Source organism: Polypterus senegalus, chromosome 16 (assembly GCF_016835505.1).
Source record: "Polypterus senegalus isolate Bchr_013 chromosome 16, ASM1683550v1, whole genome shotgun sequence".
NCBI classification, from domain to species: Eukaryota; Metazoa; Chordata; class Cladistia; order Polypteriformes; family Polypteridae; genus Polypterus; species Polypterus senegalus.
The window spans coordinates 84,919,972-84,941,000 of record NC_053169.1 but is presented as its reverse complement, the minus strand read 5'-3'; the positions used below and the strand labels follow the sequence as shown (position 1 = coordinate 84,941,000).

Sequence of the window (21,029 nt, the reverse complement as noted above, 5' to 3'; positions counted from 1 at the left end):
CCGGAAGTGATAGGAGATCACATGGACTGGGGATTAGAACACTTCCGGGTCAAGGAGTATAAAGGACTGTGGGAGATCCCAGACAGACGAGCTGAGTTGGGAGGCAGGGTGGCTAAGCGTCTGGGAGTGGAGGATTGGTTTATTGATTATTGTGTATTTGTTTGAGTATTGTGGAGAGGAGGGTGCTTTGTGCACATTATTATTATAATAAATAATAATTGGACTTTTTATCTGGTGTCTGACGAGTGGTCTGAGGGTACAAGGGTGCGAAAAAGCCCTAATCTGTCACAATAGATAGACTTTATTGTCATTGTAAAATAATTTAGACCAAAATTACGAGTGCCACTTCAACTGGGTACAAAAGCAAAACGACACTACTTTTGTGAAAAACAAACCAATGCTACAATACGTAATACAAACAAGAAGAACATCTATATATATATAACACTAATATTATCTGTAAAAATATGCTTAAAAAGAAATTAGATAAAATAACAATAAAACCAATGTAATACAAAAAATAAGACCATTTCACTGGGGAGTAGCTGCACGACAGCAGTCTATTTCTCAGCACTGACCAAAAATTATTTAAATGGCCTTAATTTGCTTATTTTTGTTCACTGTATTTCTGGCTTTTGGACAGAAAATGTTTCTGAATCCATCGGTCTGTACTTTCAAAGAGGGTAACAGCTCAAGCAGTTGGTGACATGCTGATCAGTTTTAGGCACATTCCCACATGCATGATGATGATAGTGGGGCGGCACGGTGGCGCAGTAGTAGCGCTGCTGCCTCACAGTTAGGAGACCCGGGTTCGCTTCCCGGGTCCTCCCTGCGTGGAGTTTGCATGTTCTCCCGTGTCTGTCCTCCGGGTTTCCTCCCACAATCCAAAGACATGCAGGTTAGGTGGATTGGCGATTCTAAATTGGCCCAAGTGTGTGCTTGGTGTGTGGGTGTGTGTCCTGCGGTGGGTTGGCACCCTGCCTGGGATTGGTTCCTGCCTTGTGCCCTGTGTTGGCTGGGATTGGCTCCAGCAGACCCCCGTGACCCTGTATTTGGATTCAGCAGGTTAGAAAATGGATGGATGATGATGATAGCAGCAGCAGTAGACATAATGTTTGCAAAATAAAATAACACATTAAAAAAATCTTTTTTCAGTGGTAGGAAAAATCTTCCATATCGAAAGATTGTGAGTAATGGTAAGTGTGGCTTTTTTCACTTATTATTGACTAGTTTTCAACAGAACAGAGACAGTAATTGCCATCTGGGCACCGACATTCAATGATGTTGCCCCCCTGACCCTGAAGGGTAACGCGGTGGAAGACAAGCAGCAAAGTGAAGCACACAGCTGATCTTTGCTTATGATGGCTAAAGATTCCAAAAATATTTTATTTTTTGCCTTTACTCCTTCCCAAAATGACATGGATATGCTGTTTTGAAATATATGTGTGATTATTTTAAAATGCAGATAAATGCTTGGAAATACTCCCTGTTTGGAAAATGATCATATCTCACATTGGATCCCAGTGTGCTTTACCTCCGTTATAAAGCACAAGAGCAGGCTAGCTCTTTTCTAAAACATATTTTTCTACACTTTAGAACACAAATTAATATATCATGATTGTGAAAACACAACTTTGACTTGTAAAACACCGCACTTATCCTTCAATTAATAATAATAATAATGATATCAGCATTTACAGGCCCACACAAGCCAGCTCAGGGTCAGGGGCAGTTCCTGTGATAACTGTAATAAACGAGGTTGACACAAACTGATTTCATAAAGCAATGAAAACTCATAAAATATTCATGCATTACACATATTTACTTAATTTTATTTTCAACGTTTTAGGGAGGGACACACAGCAGACGTGCAGACGTACTTACTGTTTTTTTTGTACATGAGGATTTCAAACGAGTTCATCTCGTAGTTCTCAAAGGTTTGCCTCACTTTCTCACTCGTTTCCTTGTCTGTGAGCTCTCCATACATGAAGCTGAAATTGACAATAAAAAGACATCCCAATGTTTATCATCCTCATGGGCTTGGCAAGATTAATCATTATACTGAATGTATTAAAAAAACCTTTCACGTCAGGTTAATTTTATAGTAAGAGTGCAATCCCAGGGCACTACCCAGAGCTAATAGCCCATGACATCAAACAATAAGACCTTCATTTCCAGGAAACAGTATGCATACATCCAACAATCCCTCCATTGTCTAACCCACTATATCCGAACTACAGGGTCACGGGGGTCTGCTGGAGCCAATCCCAGCCAACACAGGGCGCAAGGCAGGAAGCAAACCCCGGGCAGGGCGCCAGCCCACCGCAGCAGTATGCATACAGTAAGATCATAATCCACAAAAAAGCAAAATAATATTTGAAGGCCTGATTGTCCCTCCACTTGGACAGCAGTCGCCTGTACTGTACGTTCTCAACAGCAGTGGACCTCTCGTCTCAGCCTCCACATTTCACGCTCCTCCCGTCTCCTCTCATTTACTGACTGAAAAGCTCAGAATGAAATCCAACTGTTGATCTCAGACTCTGCCGTTACTCGGTGGTCGCTTCGAGGTCATTCCACAAAGCTTATGGCTGGTGCTCCCCACTGTACTCCAAAATGGCGCCATTCACCTTCTCCTTCAGATCAGCAGACCTTCTGTTTTTTATCGGGATCCCCAATGAAAACACCAGCTTGTTAAGGCGGGCTGCACGCATTACATTACGGTAAACATGTTATATTTCTTTTTTTCACCATAATAAAATTTATATTGACCACGTAATCACAGATTTTGTTTGATTTATTGATCCTTGGAGCATGGGCACACTATAGCATGCTTTCTAACACAATCAACAATTCCTGATTGTGTAAAACAAAAAAACAAAATAAGGAATACAATTTACTGCATGGATCGCTGACTAAGTATTTTACTGTCTTGTGTACCTTTGACAACTTGGTGGACCAGAGCCACCGCCAGAGGGAGACAGCCATGACACCAGTCAGGGAACCCTGAGCAGTGGGAGGCTCTCTGCTAAATGAAATGGAAATCCCTGCAGTGGGTGTGGAAGCAACCCGCAAGGAAGACAGGAATACAGTGATCCCTCGCTATATTGTGCTTCGACTTTCGCGGCTTCACTCCATCGCGGATTTTAAATGTAAGCATATCTAAATATATATCACAGATTTTTCGCTGGTTCGCGGCTATCTGTGGACAATGGGTCTTTTAATTCATGGTACATGCTTCCTCAGTTTGTTTGCCCAGTTGATTTCATACAAGGGACGCTATTGGCGGATGGCTGAGAAGCTACCCAATCAGAGCATGTATTATGTATTAAATAAAACTCCTCAATGATATTCTTTATGTTTCCGCACGGTGCTTCGCACACTTAAAAGCTCTAACAGCATGTATTGATTTTTAAATGTTTGCTTTTCCTCTCTCTTTCTCTCTCTCTGACATTCTCTGCTCCTGACGGAGGGGGTGTGAGCAGAGGGGCGGTTTGCACAATGGCTGTTTGCTTAGAAGATACGGACGCTCCTCTAAAAAATGCTGAAAGACTACCTTCACATTCATCCCTTCATTGCGGCCACTTTATCGCGGTGCTTTGCATACTTAAAAGCCCAACAGCCCTATTGATTTTTGATTGCTTACTTTTCTCTCTCTCTCTGACATTCTCTGCTCCTGACGCGCACACTCCTTTGAAGAGAAAGATATGTTTGCATTCTTTTAATTGTGAGAAAGAACTGTCATCTCTGTCTTGTCATGGAGCACAGTTTAAACGTTCATGTCTAGAGGGCTCTAATAATGTTAAAAATCGTATTTAGAAAGTCGTTAACAGGTTTTCTCTGCTCTAACTGCAAAAATATTTATAAATAAAGATTTATAAATAAAGAATCCTACTTCGTGGAAATTCATTTATCTGTCTGGAGCCGATTAACTGTGATAAACGAGGGTTTACTGTATAACTGTGCGGAGAATATTTATAAACAGTGTGGGGGAGTTTCTAAGGGCTTAAAATATATAAAAATAACCATACAAACATATGGTTTCTACTTCGCGGATTTTCATCTGTCGCGGGGGGTTCTGGAACGCAACCCCCGCGATCGAGGAGGGATTACTGTAATTCCATCAATCAGTCTTTATTCATTTACAGATGAGTACGTGGATTCATGCTTTGCAAAATCGGCTTTTAATATTAATTTTCCTCCCTCCCCCTTACTTATGAAACAGCATCTAAGCATTTCATCTTATATTACGCAAATCGGCCAACCGTTTCTTTTTTGTGTATGTATCAAGAGGGGCCCCAAAGAAGGAAATGTCATCTTTGCTGTGTCTATCAGACGTCTTCCTAAAGACGGACGTTGTCTTCGGTCAGCTTACAGCACCCTGTCTTACGACAGACGCCTGTGTGAATAACCTGCTGTTGTAGCAAAACAGCTTTGTCAGCTTTTAACCCATCGGCGTCATAGAAGACCAAGACCTCTTGTTGAGTCCGACGAATCTAACGCAGAAGCAGATGATCAGGAATCCCAAGATCCAGAAGAGGCACATTTCACGTTATGATGGATTCCTTAATTTCAGAATTATCCGAGCGTTTTGAAAGCCTAAACAACATACAGTATGTCGCCTGTACATTTTAATCATGTGTCTTTTAAAATTCCTGCATGATAAAGAAAGTCCAATTAGATATTTGAATTCAGCACAAAAAAGTACTACAGGATTCAACAATACTGATTCATGTGACTCTGTGTAATTAATAACTCTATAAACAAATAAAAAATATTCACAAGATAAAAAACCTGAGACAAGAAAAGCGTCACGACATTTGCCAGCAAGCCCCGACTACTTACCAGGGCAGCCTGCGATCGCCAACATCCAGCTTTTTGGATTCATGCGAAATGGCTACTGATTTAGTTACCGACTGAGATCTGTTCAGAGGATTAGGACATTGGTCTGCTTAGTTGAGTTTTGGTTTTTTGGTCTGGATATCTGGTGTTCTTTGATAGTCTGGCTTTTGTCCATGTTTGTTCTTCTGGGTTACATTTTGGTCCTGGTGTGATTTTGCCCTTTGCTTTGCCATTTTCACTTAGTAGCATTACTTAAACAGTGACTATAACAACACTTGAGCCTAGCAATCTAAATAACACCATTATAGCCTATCATCATGGGTTTCATATATGAAACAAGAGCCAAGAGAACTGTGAAATGGTCATGGCAGCAGCAGAACGTTCTAGAATAAAGATAATGGAACTTGAGCTATAAGCCACCCTAGCTTGGTTCCTGGCATTTGGTTGCCTGGATGAGGGCAGTCATTGTAACAGCAGTTGGTTCCTGCTTTGCAATAAAAGTTCCTGGGCTCTCTACTAGTTCTTTATCTTCTTTCGGCTGCTCCCATTATGGGTTACCACAGCAGATCATCTTGTTCCATATCTTTCTGTCCTCGTCATCTTGCTCTGTCACACCCATCACCTGCATGCCCTCTCTCACCACATCAATAAACCTCCTCTTAGGCCTTCCTCTGTTCCTCTTGCCTGGCTGCTCTATCCTTAGACCCCTTCTCCCAAAATATTCAGTGTTGTGGGGTACAAAATCTGTACATTTTGGTTTATATTATTATATTACATTTTGTTCAAGACAAGACTACACATGAACTACATTCAGGACAAATCAAAACATGTCTTCTTCCCAATTATATCTCACTTTTAAAAAAGCTGTTCCAACAAAGAAAGGAAGACATGCTGATGGCTCAATTACTTTATAACCTGAGAAAGGATGGACATCTAATTATTTTACAGCTTGGGAAAGGAAGACATAGTGACACCTCTGAGAACATAAAAAAGTTTTATTGTTTGGGGAAAATGGACAGTGAATTAATTTATCATATTGACAGCTAGCCAATCAGAATATCTAACAATCACATCTTGCAAACCCCCCCAGTAGAATTTTAGAATAAATTTGCTTTGTCTGAGGAGTGATTTAGTGAGTGATTGAGTAATTGACGAAGACGTTACTGGATGTCAGAAAAGCATCATGAGCCACTACGAGTGCTAGATCACAAGCCGCCTGCGACATTTATCCTTGTCATCTGTGACTTTTTCATAAGTTTTTTCTAAAGACTATATATATCCACACTTTTCTATCAGTTCTATTTTCTATTATTCTTTGTTCCCATGGTATTATTATTATTCCTGTAATAAATACCATGCTGCTTTTAACTTTCTATGTCTTGTCTTAATGTCTATAGAGTGATTGAATTAAGTTAGATTTCTTTGAGCACCTGGTGCGGCCGGAGGTTTGCTATTATCTCTGTGCTGCGAGGTTTATTAAGTCTGAGGGTGAGAGCTCCACCCAATAGTAGTGAACAGTACATAAAGTAAGGCATTCTTGGCTGATAAAAGATAGTCAAGAGTGCTGAACCTTTGTATGTTTAAATGTATTCTTGTAGACCAAAAGTAAAATTTGTTTCTGAGATATCATTAAAACATCGCATGTTGCTCGTGCCGATAATAAATAAGTTTCTCGAAGTGCTGAGAGAGTGACAGACTGTGTTATTCCTTAAGCAAATGTGTGGTTTAAAGTGCTAAAGGTTAATCAATTGTATGTGTGTCATTCATGGGGCACTGTGTTGTGTGAATGCGTATAGCTACGTATGTGTGTGTTAATCTTACAGTGCAACAGTAGACCAACCCGGTAACAAACTTGACGAGTACACTTACCCTTGAAGAAAACAGGTAAAGGGTAAGTAGAAGGAAATACTATGATAGTACACTTAGCATCTCTTCTCGGCACATGTTTTTCTTTCTTTCTTTCTTTCAACAGAAGCGTCCAGTAGATGAGTAAACCTCACACTGAATCATCTCAGTCAACAAAGATGTTGGCAGAGAACGTGGCAAAGTCGCTCATCTTTTACACTCACACAGTTTGGAGATGACTCTAAAAAATGGCTGTGCCTCCATCTGGCTGCCTGGCAAAGGCATCACTGTTTTACAAAAAGAGAGCTGACTGAATGATGGCATATTTGTTGAGTTGCTTTATTGCTCAAACGTGACCAGCACAAGAGATATGGAGCTAATTAAAGATTGATTCACCTGCTTTAGGGAGCAATCCGTGTAACGACAAGAATAAACCAAGCACTGCCATAATGAGAGCACCAAAGCGGCTCAGCAGTCTAAAGGAGACGTGGAGATTTACACTCCACAAACACGACACCTGATGACGAGTGCAAAAAAATCAAAGTAGCCAGCAAAGCCAAAGGGTGAGAAATAGACCCCTCTGCTCTTCATGACTGAAATTAGTTTTTTGAAATCTACTTTTATATTTCCATTACATTTAATTAGAATATGGCATAAAATAATGATCCGCTTTGCCTTCTAAATGACCTCTTGGAAACACAGCCCATATCTCCTGTTCACTTAAATCAATATTCATTCATTATTAAATGCCAAAAGATGCATTTTTAAACATTCATCAGTCTTCTCCAGACTGGTGTTTTTAAAGCAATAGATTGAAAATAAGCTTTTATTAAAATGCTTAAAAGTCAGACAATAATGTATTCTGAGACACAACCCCCCGCCCCCCCCCATCGATGAAATGATGCGAGAGCCATGTCCCTACACTAAAGTCGGCACTTACTTGTTCTAAGCTACCGACAGTTATGTAATCGTCCTAAACAAATGTCCTTGAGGAGAACTGCAAGAATTAAAAATGTGAAAATCCTTTAACTGGATTCATCGACCCACACTTCCTTACCTGCTGCCAAAATTACTTTATAAAGCCGCGGTCTACCTGAAAGAGACTTACACAAAGGTGATGGGAGTGGTGGGGGGGCACTATAGACCACATTCAAAAATCACCTCCCTGAGCTGTCCGACCAACTTCACTCATTCAAATTGTGAACCCGCATTCCAAATCTGAGTATTCATAAATAATTCAAATATAGTATCCTTCACATTATTTCCATCCTATTTCCAGTCGTCATGATCGTTGTAAGCATCTGTTCACAAAAGCCTGCCATTAGGACACCTCAGATCACATTCGAGAAAAGGGCCGGCGACATTTTCAGGCTTTTCACTCATTAAATTAGGAGTATACTAGTCATTAAAAGAGCCACATTTCTAGGGTAGACGTGGTTCTAAATTGCTTCTTAAATTAAGTCATTTAGAGTCGCTGTGTACACAAAATGGAATACTGACTGACATCCCCTCGACTAACCACATTATAGTAAAAAGTATCCTCTATCCTGAAATAAACAGAGCAGTGTGCGTAGACTTTGTAGACGTGGACACTCCTTCATTGAGTAGCCAGCGCACTCATATACCAGCATTACAGCATCTTACTGTGCCTCGTCTTCATCAATAAAACAATAATACGCAAAAATAACTCAATTGAAGGTGGCGTTTACAGCTGTCCAGTGTGGAAGCAGAGTGTTAGCTCTGGATAGATGGATAGATGGATAGATAGATAGATAGATAGATGTAAGGCACTATATGATAGATAGATAGATAGATAGATAGATAGATAGATAGATAGATAGATAGATAGATAGATAGATAGATAGATAGATAGATAGAACTTTATTTGTCCCAAAAGGGAAATTTAGCATTTTACAGAAGCTCAATAAATATTACAGCATGTAAACAGAAATAACCCTGAGCTGGATTTAGTTGTTTCACATGAGGACAGCTTATAAAGATCTTCTTCATCTTTGACAATTGCACCATTGATTCTAAGTACTTAAAAGGACACAACTGCTACTTCTGTTCAAATCCCAGTTGGAGTTTCTATTTTCCCAGGATTCGTGTGTCATTCCAATCATTTAATATGACAAATCTTTATTGGACCTGTGTATGCCCATTCTGCCCAACAGAGCCACTGCCATTCTATGGAGTGCCCTACCCTTGGTGTCCCATATTTCCTGTGTTACATCCACACTACAATGTTTTCATTTAAAACCTGTGTTTTCATCTCTATCCATACTAGAATTTTCTCATTTATTACTTTCTGTTCAGACTAAAATGTCCAAAAGCACATATGATACACATTCACCTTCAATGTGCACTTTGGCAGAAAAATTATTGAAGGAGAGGTCACGCTTCAGGCCAAAAGATTTATCACAAAAACAGTAAATTATGTGCCTTTTGCACATGCGTGTGGCATTTAAACATGTACAAAACACAATTTAAATGGATGCAGCAACTCCTCTGTGCCCACTATGCTAAAATATGGTTTTCTAACATGAAAATCAGGGAATGAAACATTGTATCGTGCAGGATCCGATCAGGGAAGAGTTACGTCTTCAGCACAAACACATCAGAGCATCTGCGGTGGGCTGGCACCCTGCCTGGGGTTTGTTTCCTGCCTTGCGCCCTGTGTTGGCTGGGATCGGCTCCAGCAGACCCCCGTGACCCTGTAGATAGGATATAGAGGGTTGGATAATGGATGGATGGACATTAGAGCATGAAAATGCTGGGGAAGTATGAGTGACAGGTGATTAACGGAGACTAACGTCTACATTTGTAATCGAGAATGTGGAATTGTGGGTGGAGCTTAAGAAACAGCAACTTTCCCTCAACCTAAAAAGCTTATTGGGCTTTAAACTTTGATGTCACCAACCAATCAAGTAAATGGATCTGTAATTACCTTTTTTTCTGCTGCTCATTTTAAAATCCAAACTAATTATATGCATAAGACTAAGACAAGTAATAAATATCTGATGTACCAAACAACCATACACCATCAAATCTGACCTTATGTCATTTATGGAATAACTGATCTCACTGACTACGCTCTTTTACGATATTTGTGCTCAACGACATGGATTAAAATCCAATAACGTTCTTGCTTTGAAAAATGGACATATTTGGTAAGTTTAAGCCTTTTTAATGATACCCTTCAGCCCCATTGTAAACTGTGAGAACAACATATTATTAAATCTCTCTATTATAAAAAAAATCAAGCGACAAGACATGATCTTTGGAAGAGAGACAGAGAGATAGAGAGACACTTTCACGTCCCACGAGACAGACAAGTCACGTCGTACTCACAACCTTTGGAAGCAAGTCCCGTGAGACACATGCAGAGCAGGTTAGAGATAATGGAAGCAGGAAGATTCAAAAGTCTCAAAAAATGAGAGTAAAGATTACATTAGCGCAAACAAACTGAAAATATTACTCAGTGAAATAACGGAACAGCAAAAAGAGATTGCATAGTGTTTGTGGACAAAAGGACGGGTGCTGTACAGCTTGTTAAATGTTCGAAACGCCGCATGAAATGCTGATCACCTGGCACAGAAGCAGCAGCAGCAAGACGGCAGCTGATCAAACAAAGAGGAGGTAAAAAAGACAACTGTTATTTGTTTCCCAATGTGTCACCGTTTAAGAGGGGTTTGGAGGAGCGACCTCGTCTCCTTTGTGTGAGATCAGCCCCCCTCTTCACAGCGGTGCGTAGCGCTGGCTGGGGGGGAAAGGGGTTGGCTTTTATGTGGCAGATGAACATATACTGTGAAGAAATAACTGACTTGAAAAATACCAAAGTTATCCTTTCAAAACACAAAGCAGCAAAAGCAGACGCCATCATGTATGTAATCAATCCTGCAAGCGCCATTGCTGTATCAGAGCTCCGTATTTTAGTGCATCACTCAGAATTCCTTACTTTCTTAAGATGGTAGCTAATAATTAAAAGTCATGAACAGTAATACCGGGCGCATTTACATCTCACTCGGTGGCAGCTATGCAATACCTGCTTTGGCGTCACAACTTCATATTCAGCTACCATCACCGAATCCTCTTTGGCCAAGCTCACGTGTGTTGATTTGATTCTTTTGTAGAAGGAGTTCTAAACAGTTGGAGTTTCAGCTCTTTTTTGGCTTAACGTCCTGCTGCTTAATTCAATTCAATTCATTTAATTTTGTATAGCGCTCCTCACTGAGCGCCGGCACAGAGTACTATGACAAGTTCTCAGGTAAAATGTAAGGATCCATTTCACAAATTACTTAATACACAATTAGCACTCATAAAGGCACAGTAAAGCAAAGTAGTTTAAAACTGATTGACATAAATGAAAACCAACATAACCTGTCCATTAATGAATTGTTGAGCTGTAGTCAGTTGACAGTGGAGGCCAGGAAAACAAAAACTGCGGTCAGCAGCAATAAAACTCTGGGGGTCCACAGTGAGTTAAGTCAGACAAAGTCCTGGAGACCTCGGCCAACTGGCCGACTAGCCGCCCTGTTAAACAGTGTGTGCGTCAAACTGGTGTGTGTCTGTGGCACCAAATCCTAATCCTCGATAAGAAGGATGAAGCAGACCAGAATTAAGGTAGGAAGATCTTAATTAACTACTGAACGATGCAAAGGAATGAATAGTTGCAATGGCTTTGTAGAACTTAACGTTTATTTGAAGACAAATATTTATGTGTGGTTTCTGAAACAGAACAAATACAATAACATAAAATAACTCACAAAATAAAGGCTCAGAGAACGCTAAACATGTAATGCCCAAAAAGGTCAGTAGATGGCAGCAGAAATTAACACAGCGCCATGACGTGCTTTCATTGACAAAAGGTACTAAATAAAACTTACGAAATACGTTAGCGCTGTACATACTCAGATAAATCAATACTTAAGCAAATATTACCAAGTCTGTTTCTTGAAGCTCTTATATATAATAAAGAAGCAATATTTCTGAATGTACTTATACAATTTTGAACGTTAAACTGAACACACTTTGACATAAAGGGTTGTCTGAACTTGCTAGTAAAACAACGTTACGAGATTTACCATTACTTGCAGAAATTATTTCTATTGAAATAAACAGCAAAGCGTGACTTACATCAAACAGGCGCACACAAAGTCAACAAACAATGGAATAAATGCAAGTGCGTTCAGACTCCTGAAAGTACAGCGTTTTCTGCGTATCAGATACAGAAAAACAACACGCGACGCTCACGCATACAGAACCTGTGAGCGTGATGACGCAACAAACAGCGTGTTCGACTTTTGTACACGCCCACTCCCTTGTTAAGGCTCTGGAAGTGAGTGAAATACAAAAGTTGATAGAGTCCCGCTCTTTGGTACTTTACAAAGAAACTGAAAGTTCTGACTGGAAAATTAGGATACTTGTAAAAACTGGAAAATATTAGAGAATTATATGAAAATGATAACAAGATGAAAGAAGACTGAAATAAGACAGATTTCACTTTTAAAATGAAAAATCAGGAGTGGTCTCCCCTCAACTTTCTCGTATACTCAGATATGGGGATGGATATTTGAGGAGTAAACCGCAAGACAACGATAATATTTTTATATTATGTACATTAAAGAACCATCAACAACAAATCAAATCAAATTAATAATATATTGAACAATTGTTATAAAAAAGTAAAGTTGAGTAAAGTTAAGTAAAGTTGTTCAAAAGTAAAGTTGAGTAAAGTTAAGTAAAGTTGAATAAATCGAACTCTGCAGCTGCATGAATAAAAGGTAAAGTACCACTTGTGGTAAACGGAAATCACTCAAAAGTTGACAGAAATCTACGTTTTGTACCTAATACTTGTATAAAAAATTTAGTTGACCTATTTGAAAGCGCACTCAAGATATCACGTTTACATACATTGTGGCGGACGGACAGGGTCTTTGCCCGGCTGGGACGCCTCCACGCCGGCAGGACCGAGAGAGCAAGTGTGGCCAGAACATTACCTCCCCCGAAACACTAGATGACAGCCTCCCGGGGTTACAGTGGTGCCTTGTGCTGTTGTGTCGGGTTGCCGCAAGATTTAATATCGCAGGTCCCTGCCTTCCAATACTGCCAGGAATCCTGCCGACTACGCCACTTGTGGAAGACAGATGGTGCTATAACCGCACTAACTCGAGACAGATTGACTCTAGAGGCAAGAGTACAACAAGTACACGTGATTTACTTACAGTTCAGCGTCCCAAAAGCACAAACACACACTTTTTTTTCCTCTTATCTTCTCTCTTTGTCTCTCACTCTTTCTTTTCTCTCAGTCCTTCTTTCTCCTCCACTCCTCCTCAGCATGCTTTGTCCTCCTCCTCTTCCCAACTCTGGCTCTCTGAGTGGTGTCTGCTGACCCCTTATTTAAGGCACCTGGAAGTGCTCCTGTTGTCTGATGTGGAGGAAGAGCTGCTCTCCAGGGCTCAGCAAGAGTTGTAGGACCCCCTGGCAGCACCCACGGATTCAAACAGGGCTGCTCCAAACTCCAACTCCCATGAAGCCCTACGGGAGTCCGAGGCACCACTGCAACCTAGGTGGGGCTGTCATATACCGTTCCGGGGGAGGTAACATTTGAGCCACACTTGCTCCCCCGGTTCTCCCAGCGTGAGGCGTCCCGGCCGGGTGAGGGCCCTCTCCATCTGACACAACATACAGACAGACAGACATAAACAAATACAATACGCAGTTCTTCCTAAAAAGCCATTCACATGCCACGAGAGGTGCTTTCCTCTAAGTGATTGTTCCAACTTGGCACCCATTGCTGCCACGATTCCTAGTTCAACTTTGGGACGAAAGGCACTGATTGTGTTCCCATTTCCACAACATTTTACCTTTGAAACGCCCGAAGCAGTATCAGTGCGCCCCTAACAAAGGCAGGAGGCCATCACAGGAATCGCCTTTGCCACGGGCTGACAGACCCGCAATGGGCACAAGGCTGCCCTCAGACAGATGCTCTCCATTTGTGAACTTCTAATAGTTTAATGGATGAAACAAAAGTAAAGTAGATAACCTGCATGTTGGTTGAACATTTTTTACCATCCATAATGTATGAAAATCTCTACAAAGTTAAAATCCTTCTGACTTCAAAGGGTACTGCAGTAAATGCAGCAGCAAAATCATTGGAGTTAGCAGATGTAAAGCGAAGCGCAGCGCGCGGTGATGTTGAGTACATTTGTCCATCATTGTAACTGATCGAGCAGTTCTATATCACTGAGCAGAGATGGTGACATATTAAATTCACTTGGAGAAAAATATTCATGCTAAAGTATAGGGCATCCCTGGGTAGATGGGTTCACATGAAAAGCTTTTTAATGCTTAGCAATAATGAAAAAATGTAACTTGGTAAAAATCATAAGAGTTGACCAGTGCCATGGTAACCCAGACGGGGAAAATAGCTTTTAAATTACTACCTAATACCTTTCAAAGACGGCGAATGTGAGTTTTATATAGCAAAATAATCCTCCGTGAAAGAGCTCCATCCTTGCAAAGGCCAGATTCACGAACACCACAGGCAACGTGTTACCCTTTTCACATCTTCGTAATGAACCCAATTAAAGCTATTAGCCATTTAAAGGGCCTTTAACAATGCGCAGTGATCAATTGACTTTCATTTCTGTTATTTTTCAGGATTTCTAATTATTTTCACTAGCACACAGCATAAGCGCCTGTTCTTTTAGTAGCACACTGTGTGTTCAACAAGCGCCCATAAAGTGGCACAGAGGTTAGCACTTCTTTCTCACAGCTCCACAGAGTTAGGTTTGAATCTCAGTCTGCTCATTGCCGGTGTGGATTTTGCACACAAATGGTTTCAAAGTAGGCTTTCCCACCCAAATCCCAAAAATGTGCATGATGGGGCAACTGGAAACCGACTTCAAGGGTTGGGTTGGGTGCTGCCATGATGACCGCCCAAATACTGGAAATAGACCGACAGATGCAGTCACTGAGCACATTAACAGGACCGCTACACTGATATTATGGGGCAGGGCCTCCTGTAGCTCTCAAAACAGCCTCAGTTCTTCATGGTGTGGATCCCACAAGATGTTGGAAACAATCCCTTGAGATTCTGGTCCATGTTGACATGACTGCTGATCTGTCAGCTCCATCGTCATGCTGTGAATGTCCCATTCCTCGAGATCTCAAAGGTGCTCTGTTGGATTCAGATCCAGTGACTGGGAAGGCCACTAAAGAACATGAACTCATTGTCACATTCATGAAACCAGTTCAATACGACTCCTGCTTTGTGACCATGCAAGAAGTAGCCATTGAAAGATGGGTGAATTGTGACCATGACGGGACACATTTGGACAGCAACAATCCTCATAAAGGCTGTGGCGCTCAAGTGATGATTGATGGGTATTAATGGGCCCAAAGTGGGCCAAGTAAACTTACACCCTACACTGTTACACCACCAGCAGCCCCCTGGAGTGTTGGCACAAGGCAGGTTGGGTGTATGGATTCATTTAAATTCTGACCCTCCTATCGGTGTGCTTCAGCAGAAATCGAGACTCATTAGGCCAGGATGTGTTGACATCAGTCTTCAGCTGTCCTGTGTTGGGGACCTTATGCCCTCTGCAGCCTCAGCTGCCTGTTCTTGGATGACAGGAGTGGGATCTGACGTGGTCGTCTGCTGTTGTTGCAAGGTCTAACATGTGTTGCATCCGGCTGCCATGTCTCTGTCATTCCAAAAGCATCACAAACATCCATAGAAAAAGAATGCCTTGTATTTGTAATTCCAACATATGGTGCATCTCAGATATTAACACCGCTTTTACAAATGCCATACTAAATGGCATATAACAGAGATATATGCATTGCATTTTTCATTCCAACAGAAGGGACATCACAAATTATTTGTAGCAATGCACTTTATTATTACAAACGTCTGTGATGTGCCATCTGTTAGAATGACAAATAAAGCGCATTTTATTACTACATGCATTACAAAATACATTCTAATAGATGGTGCACTGCAAACATTAACTTTGAGGACTATGCTAAATATTTAGATTTCAACTCGTCTTAGGCAGGTAGCACAACTTGTTATTTTCATATACGTACTTTTCTAATTCATTTCTTATTATAGTTTCCATTATCTTGCATGGCACAGAAGTAAGACTTCTTGGTCTGTAATTACCAGGATCCATTCTGTTTCTCTTCTACGAGACTGAAGTCACATCTGCAACTTTCAAAAACTTGACAGGAGCAGTTCAGCCCCTACAGGCCTGCAGAAGCTGCTCAAGTTCAAAATTATGAATCTCCTGCTAAATGAGACCCTGTGGACATATGCAGGCGTAATGTTTGTGGACTTCAGCTCTCCGGAGCTCCTCCACCAGAACCTTAACCAGCTTTCCCTCCTCACCTCCACCTGCCAATGGATCACCACTTTCCTGACAAATTTGGAAACAGCAGATGAAACCTTTGGAAACTCAGCTATCGCACGATCAACAAGGGTGCCCCCCAGGGATGTGTGCTTTCCCCACTGCTCTTCTCCCCCGATTCCAATGACTGCACCTCTAAGGACCCCTCTGCCAAATGTATCAAAAATGTGGATGACACAACCATCATTGGACTCATCAGGAATGGTGAAGGGTCTCATACACAGGGGATGTTGAGCAGCCGGCCCTTCAGTGTAGCTAGAACACAAAAATATGGAGATAACAGTGGACTTTAGGAGAGGTCTCACAATATTATCTCCCCTCTCCATACCTGATACTTCTATGACAGTTGTGGAGACCACTTTTCTGGAATCTATAATCTCCCAGGGCTTGAAATGGGAGACCAATGTACGGTCCAGCGAATGTACTTCCTGCGACAGCTGATGAAGTTCAACCTTCCACAGGAGGTGCTGATTCAATACACAGCAATCATTGTGTCTGCTCTCAGCTCATTCATAACAGTGAAGTGACTCATCCTGACAAAAACGGGCTACAGGTCTTTAGTGCCAGTCTGCCCACCTTATAGCACCTGTACTATTCTAGAATCATGAAACGGGCAGGGAAAATCATCACCGTCCCCTCACATCTAGGCTGCAACCCTTTTGAACTTCATCCATCGGCCAGGCCTTATAGATTAATATACGCCAACACAAGCAGATATAACAGCATTTTTTTTTCCCCACAGGCCATCAAGCCCACAAATGTTTAATTCAGCTTAATCAGGCTGGGCACCGCACCCGTCAGGCCTCCCTGGGTCTTGCAATACTGTTTACATATTGTTAATGTGTATTTTTCAGAGTTGCACTCTGTATTTTGCATTTACATTCTCTGTCTTGATTTTTATCTTGCTGTTTGTATGTCGATTATGTAAGTTATTCTTGGAATCACCAGAACCAGAGTCAAATTCCTTGTCTGCGTGTATACTTGGCCAAAAAATGTGATTCTGATTCTGATTTACATCTGAATGTTCTATTCAGTATGCAGTAAGCTTTGAAGAAAACCCTTACAGCTAATTGATATCAGTCTGGCAGTGGCGTAGCTCGAGCTCGTGCCTCTCGGGGTGGGGCGGTGCTTCAATTGGCCGCCCTCCAACATATCTGAATATCCATCCAGCCATTTTCCAACCCATTGAATCCGAACACAGGGTCACGGGGGTCTGCTGGCGCCAATCCCAGCCAACACAGGGCGCAAGGCAGGAACCAATCCCGGGCAGGGCGCCAACCCACCGCAGGACACACACACCCACACCCACACATGAGGGCTAATTTAGAATCGCCAATCCACCTAACCTGCATGTCTTTGGACTGCGGGTCTCCTAACTGTGAGGCAGCAGCGCTACCACTGCGCCACCGTGCCATTTTATCTGAATATGTTAATCTATTTAAATAGAAAACTAAAACAGTGTATAGAGAAAAATAAAGATAAATTTTGCATAGATTTATTCATATATAGAGAAACAGCAATAATTTTTCACATATATATATTTATAACCATCAACTAGACAAGAATATAGTATAGACACACTGATAAGCCGTGTTCTGATTATTCGTTTAATATAATTACACTGCGAAAACCAGAGCCAGTGTCGTGTACAAGTGATAGGTGGGGATGTTTTCTGCACAGAGCAAGAACACAATCGGATCGATAACGAAACGAAATAATAAATTGTAAATTAGTCTTTTATCTTCCTAGAAATTATTATCTGTGTAATAGTTATGCTTATTTTTTTTATTGCCTCGTAAATTTCAACTGCTGTGTCTGATGCCGTCACAGAAGGACATTCTGAAAAATATTTTTGAAGCATTTGTGGATAAAAATCAGAGAATTTTGCTTTCATCATTTGTGAGTGATATTTTTGCGAACCCTGCTGCTTTATATGTGAATTGTACTGAGCCTTTTGCCCAATAATGGCGCCCCCGAAAATGTGCCACCCAGGGCAGACCGCCCCCTTTGCCCGCCCCTAGCTACGTCACTGCAGTCTGGTAGATGGTGGTTCATGCTGCTGCTTCAATTCTCCAGATTCCTGAATTGAAATCCTACTTCTGTTTCCCTCCCACACCCCAAAGCGACGTGTGTTTAGGTTACGGGGGGACTCTAAGTTAGCTACGTGTGCAGGTGGGCCCTGTGATGGGGTGGCTGGATGCTGCACTGGTTTAAATGTGTTCTTTTATGAATGGATTGTTGAATTCAATCTGTAACTGAACAAGTCTGAACGTTTTTTTATAGAGAAGTAAGCAACCACGTTCTGAAGATGGGCAACTCTCCGAGAAGACAGACAGACACACTCTTGAACATGAGGGCTGATCTCCTCTTTAGGTAGAAGTAACCAGAGGGTGGGAGAGGCAATTGAGGAATCAGTAATGCTGTGCTGATAATAATCCTGAACCACTCTGGCAAAACAAGACCTCACAGCACCACAGACACACTCACATCGAGAAACAGATAAAAGACCAATTAGTCAGCAAGCTCAGTTATTACCAGAATTAGGCGTCCAGAGGGGAAGAGCCTGTCCACGTTTGATTAAAACTATCAATACATCAGTAATGAACAGGGGCGGCCATAAGTGACTCGTTTAATGTGCGTTACCTGAATTGCATGCTTCTGTGAGTGAACATCATTTTCTGCCCCATTTCTGTTGCATACAAAACAGTCATTAATACAGTATGTTAGCTGCAAGAAGAAAGCAGATTATGAAATAACATTCTTCACTGTCTTCTCCCGAGATAGTTTCATGTTAACTGTTGTAGAAAAAACAAATCAATGGCTCATCATACTGCAGTTTGTGCGGACAGCTTTGATAAGGAAGAGTAGGAATGACAGTACAACTGTGGTGAGCAGAGACACTGCTGGCAGAAACATATTACATGTAATTATTTAGACGACGTTTTTATACAAGGCAAAGGCAACTTACAACTCCTACAGTCACAGTGGAGCTGTTTTTATCAGATGCCTTTACATGTAATGCGAGAAGCACCTACTGCAATAGCCATGTCTGTCTGTCTGTTTGTCCGCATGAAACACATCGACGGAATTTGTTGACATTTGGCACACTTATTTTGCAGAGAAATTTGTCGAGATGGTTCAATTTTCATGGAGATATCTCAAACAGATTGCGATTTACATAGTTTTGAACTTTCAAAATCTCCCATTAAAAAGCCCTGGCAAATCTGTGAACTTTTCTATCTTAAAACAGAGAAACATTCTGTGTGACTTCAACTATGAATTACTTGATGTTTCAATTTTACCTTGGTGGCGGCTACACCAGCTTGTATCTCTTGCATGTTTTCCTCTTTTAGTCATTCGATTGCTGCTCTGGTCTCCATTACAAGGCCAGGAAAAGGAATAAGCGCACACACGCACCTCATTCAGCAGCGACTTCTCATGCTGCTGTAGGTAACTAAGCTATAAAAGTACAAAAAGAGTAATTTCTCTGGAAATGAACTGTAGATGAAAGCAATTTAAAACTGAATGACTGATCTATCTGTAGAGTTTTATTATAAAGAGCCAATGAGATCAGCCTTCAGCTAAACTATGCTTGATCTAATGTGAAATAAGCGTAGGATGGCTTCAGAAAGGGAGCTGCAGTTGTTCTGAGGCAGAGGATGAGAGCCACTGAGCATGTAACAAGGCCCACGTGGTAGTGTACAGCTTCTACGGCGCACAAAGAACAAGGACAGGGCAGGACCGTGCTTTGCTTAGCGGTATAACGTGCAGCAGACTGACCGTGGGTTACAGTTTATCCATAGCTGAAGAGCCGCTTTTGCTTCCATGTATCTTCAGATTGGAATTCAAATCTTGAAGGTGATTGCCACCTTTGGTATTCCTATTATACAATAAATCAGTTCCTTTATAAGTTCTCAGTTTGTTTAAATATTTTAATGAATTACTAGGGGGCTTTGCCCCCTGCTCGCTTCGCTCTCCAACCCCCATGCTTGCGCTATGCGCCAGCCTCTTTGCAGTTCTGCCGCTCGCGTATGGGGATGTGCCTGTAGAATTTACATTACAGCAAGTAATTGACCATATTAAAAAATATTAAAATGTAATCATTTGAATGTGAATTATGTTTCATGTTGTGTTAGAGGTATTCATTGCGTAATACAATTTCGTTCTGTTTGGCTTGGAAATTAATACGCAAAAACTTTTTAAACTTACACTTTTACTGTAAAACAATATTTTAAATTACATTTTCGGCAATATCGTATTGAATTGTGATTCTGTGTTTGGACTTTCATCGTGACAACGCAACGTATAACAGCACGTGATTGAATTTTGTTTCTTTCTCTCTATTAAATAAAACGACTTTTTTGAATGTTTGTCCTTGAGATTTCTTGTCTATGCAAAAGCTATTCTAATGGGAAACTGTTAATGTTTTAATACGAATGGCATATCAAGATCTCCTCTGTTGTCTAATGTGAAGATGTACTACTGTACATTACCTTTCTTGGATACATCCTTCTTTCTACAGTAATTCGTGCAGTGGAAGACCGGACGGTTGTAGATATTCGAGATATTGTAAGTTGATGTTTTCATCTTTCACACGATCGCCACCAACTGTTTCAGCACAGTCTATTGATACGCATTCAACAAATTTGGAGTGTAACCGATCGTCACATTTGCCGTTAATTTGTTTGACTTCATCGTTAATTGGTGCTAGTATTGCCCGTGTACTCATTTTTACTGTTGATAACCCCTCATGATGAAATGTTTCATTTTGTCGGAGCAAGAAGTGTGTCTGTCAAAAGCATTCACACAAATTAAAGGTGAGAGTACCATGTGCGTGGTTTTCTATGGTTGAGAGGAGGGCGTGACTTGAAATCTCATGGCCAGAGTCTCGACTTGCAGGACTTGGAAAAAATCGTCCAAAAAGTCACGTTT

At 41.2% G+C, this 21,029-nt stretch overlaps 1 protein-coding gene across 3 annotated transcripts in view; it reads right to left on the bottom strand.

Moving 5' to 3' along the window:
• Window positions 1-21,029, bottom strand: part of LOC120516299 (potassium voltage-gated channel subfamily H member 1-like) — a 709,330-nt gene that overhangs the window by 667,281 nt on the left and 21,020 nt on the right. For all 3 annotated transcript variants that reach the window (XR_005630822.1, XR_005630823.1, XM_039737874.1), the window contains one exon: window positions 1,885-1,991. Coding sequence is in view for 1 of the 3 variants with exons in the window: in XM_039737874.1 (XP_039593808.1) it covers window positions 1,885-1,991 (107 nt within the window). In the remaining 2 variants the exon portion in view is untranslated. The remainder of the gene's footprint in view (window positions 1-1,884; window positions 1,992-21,029) is intronic.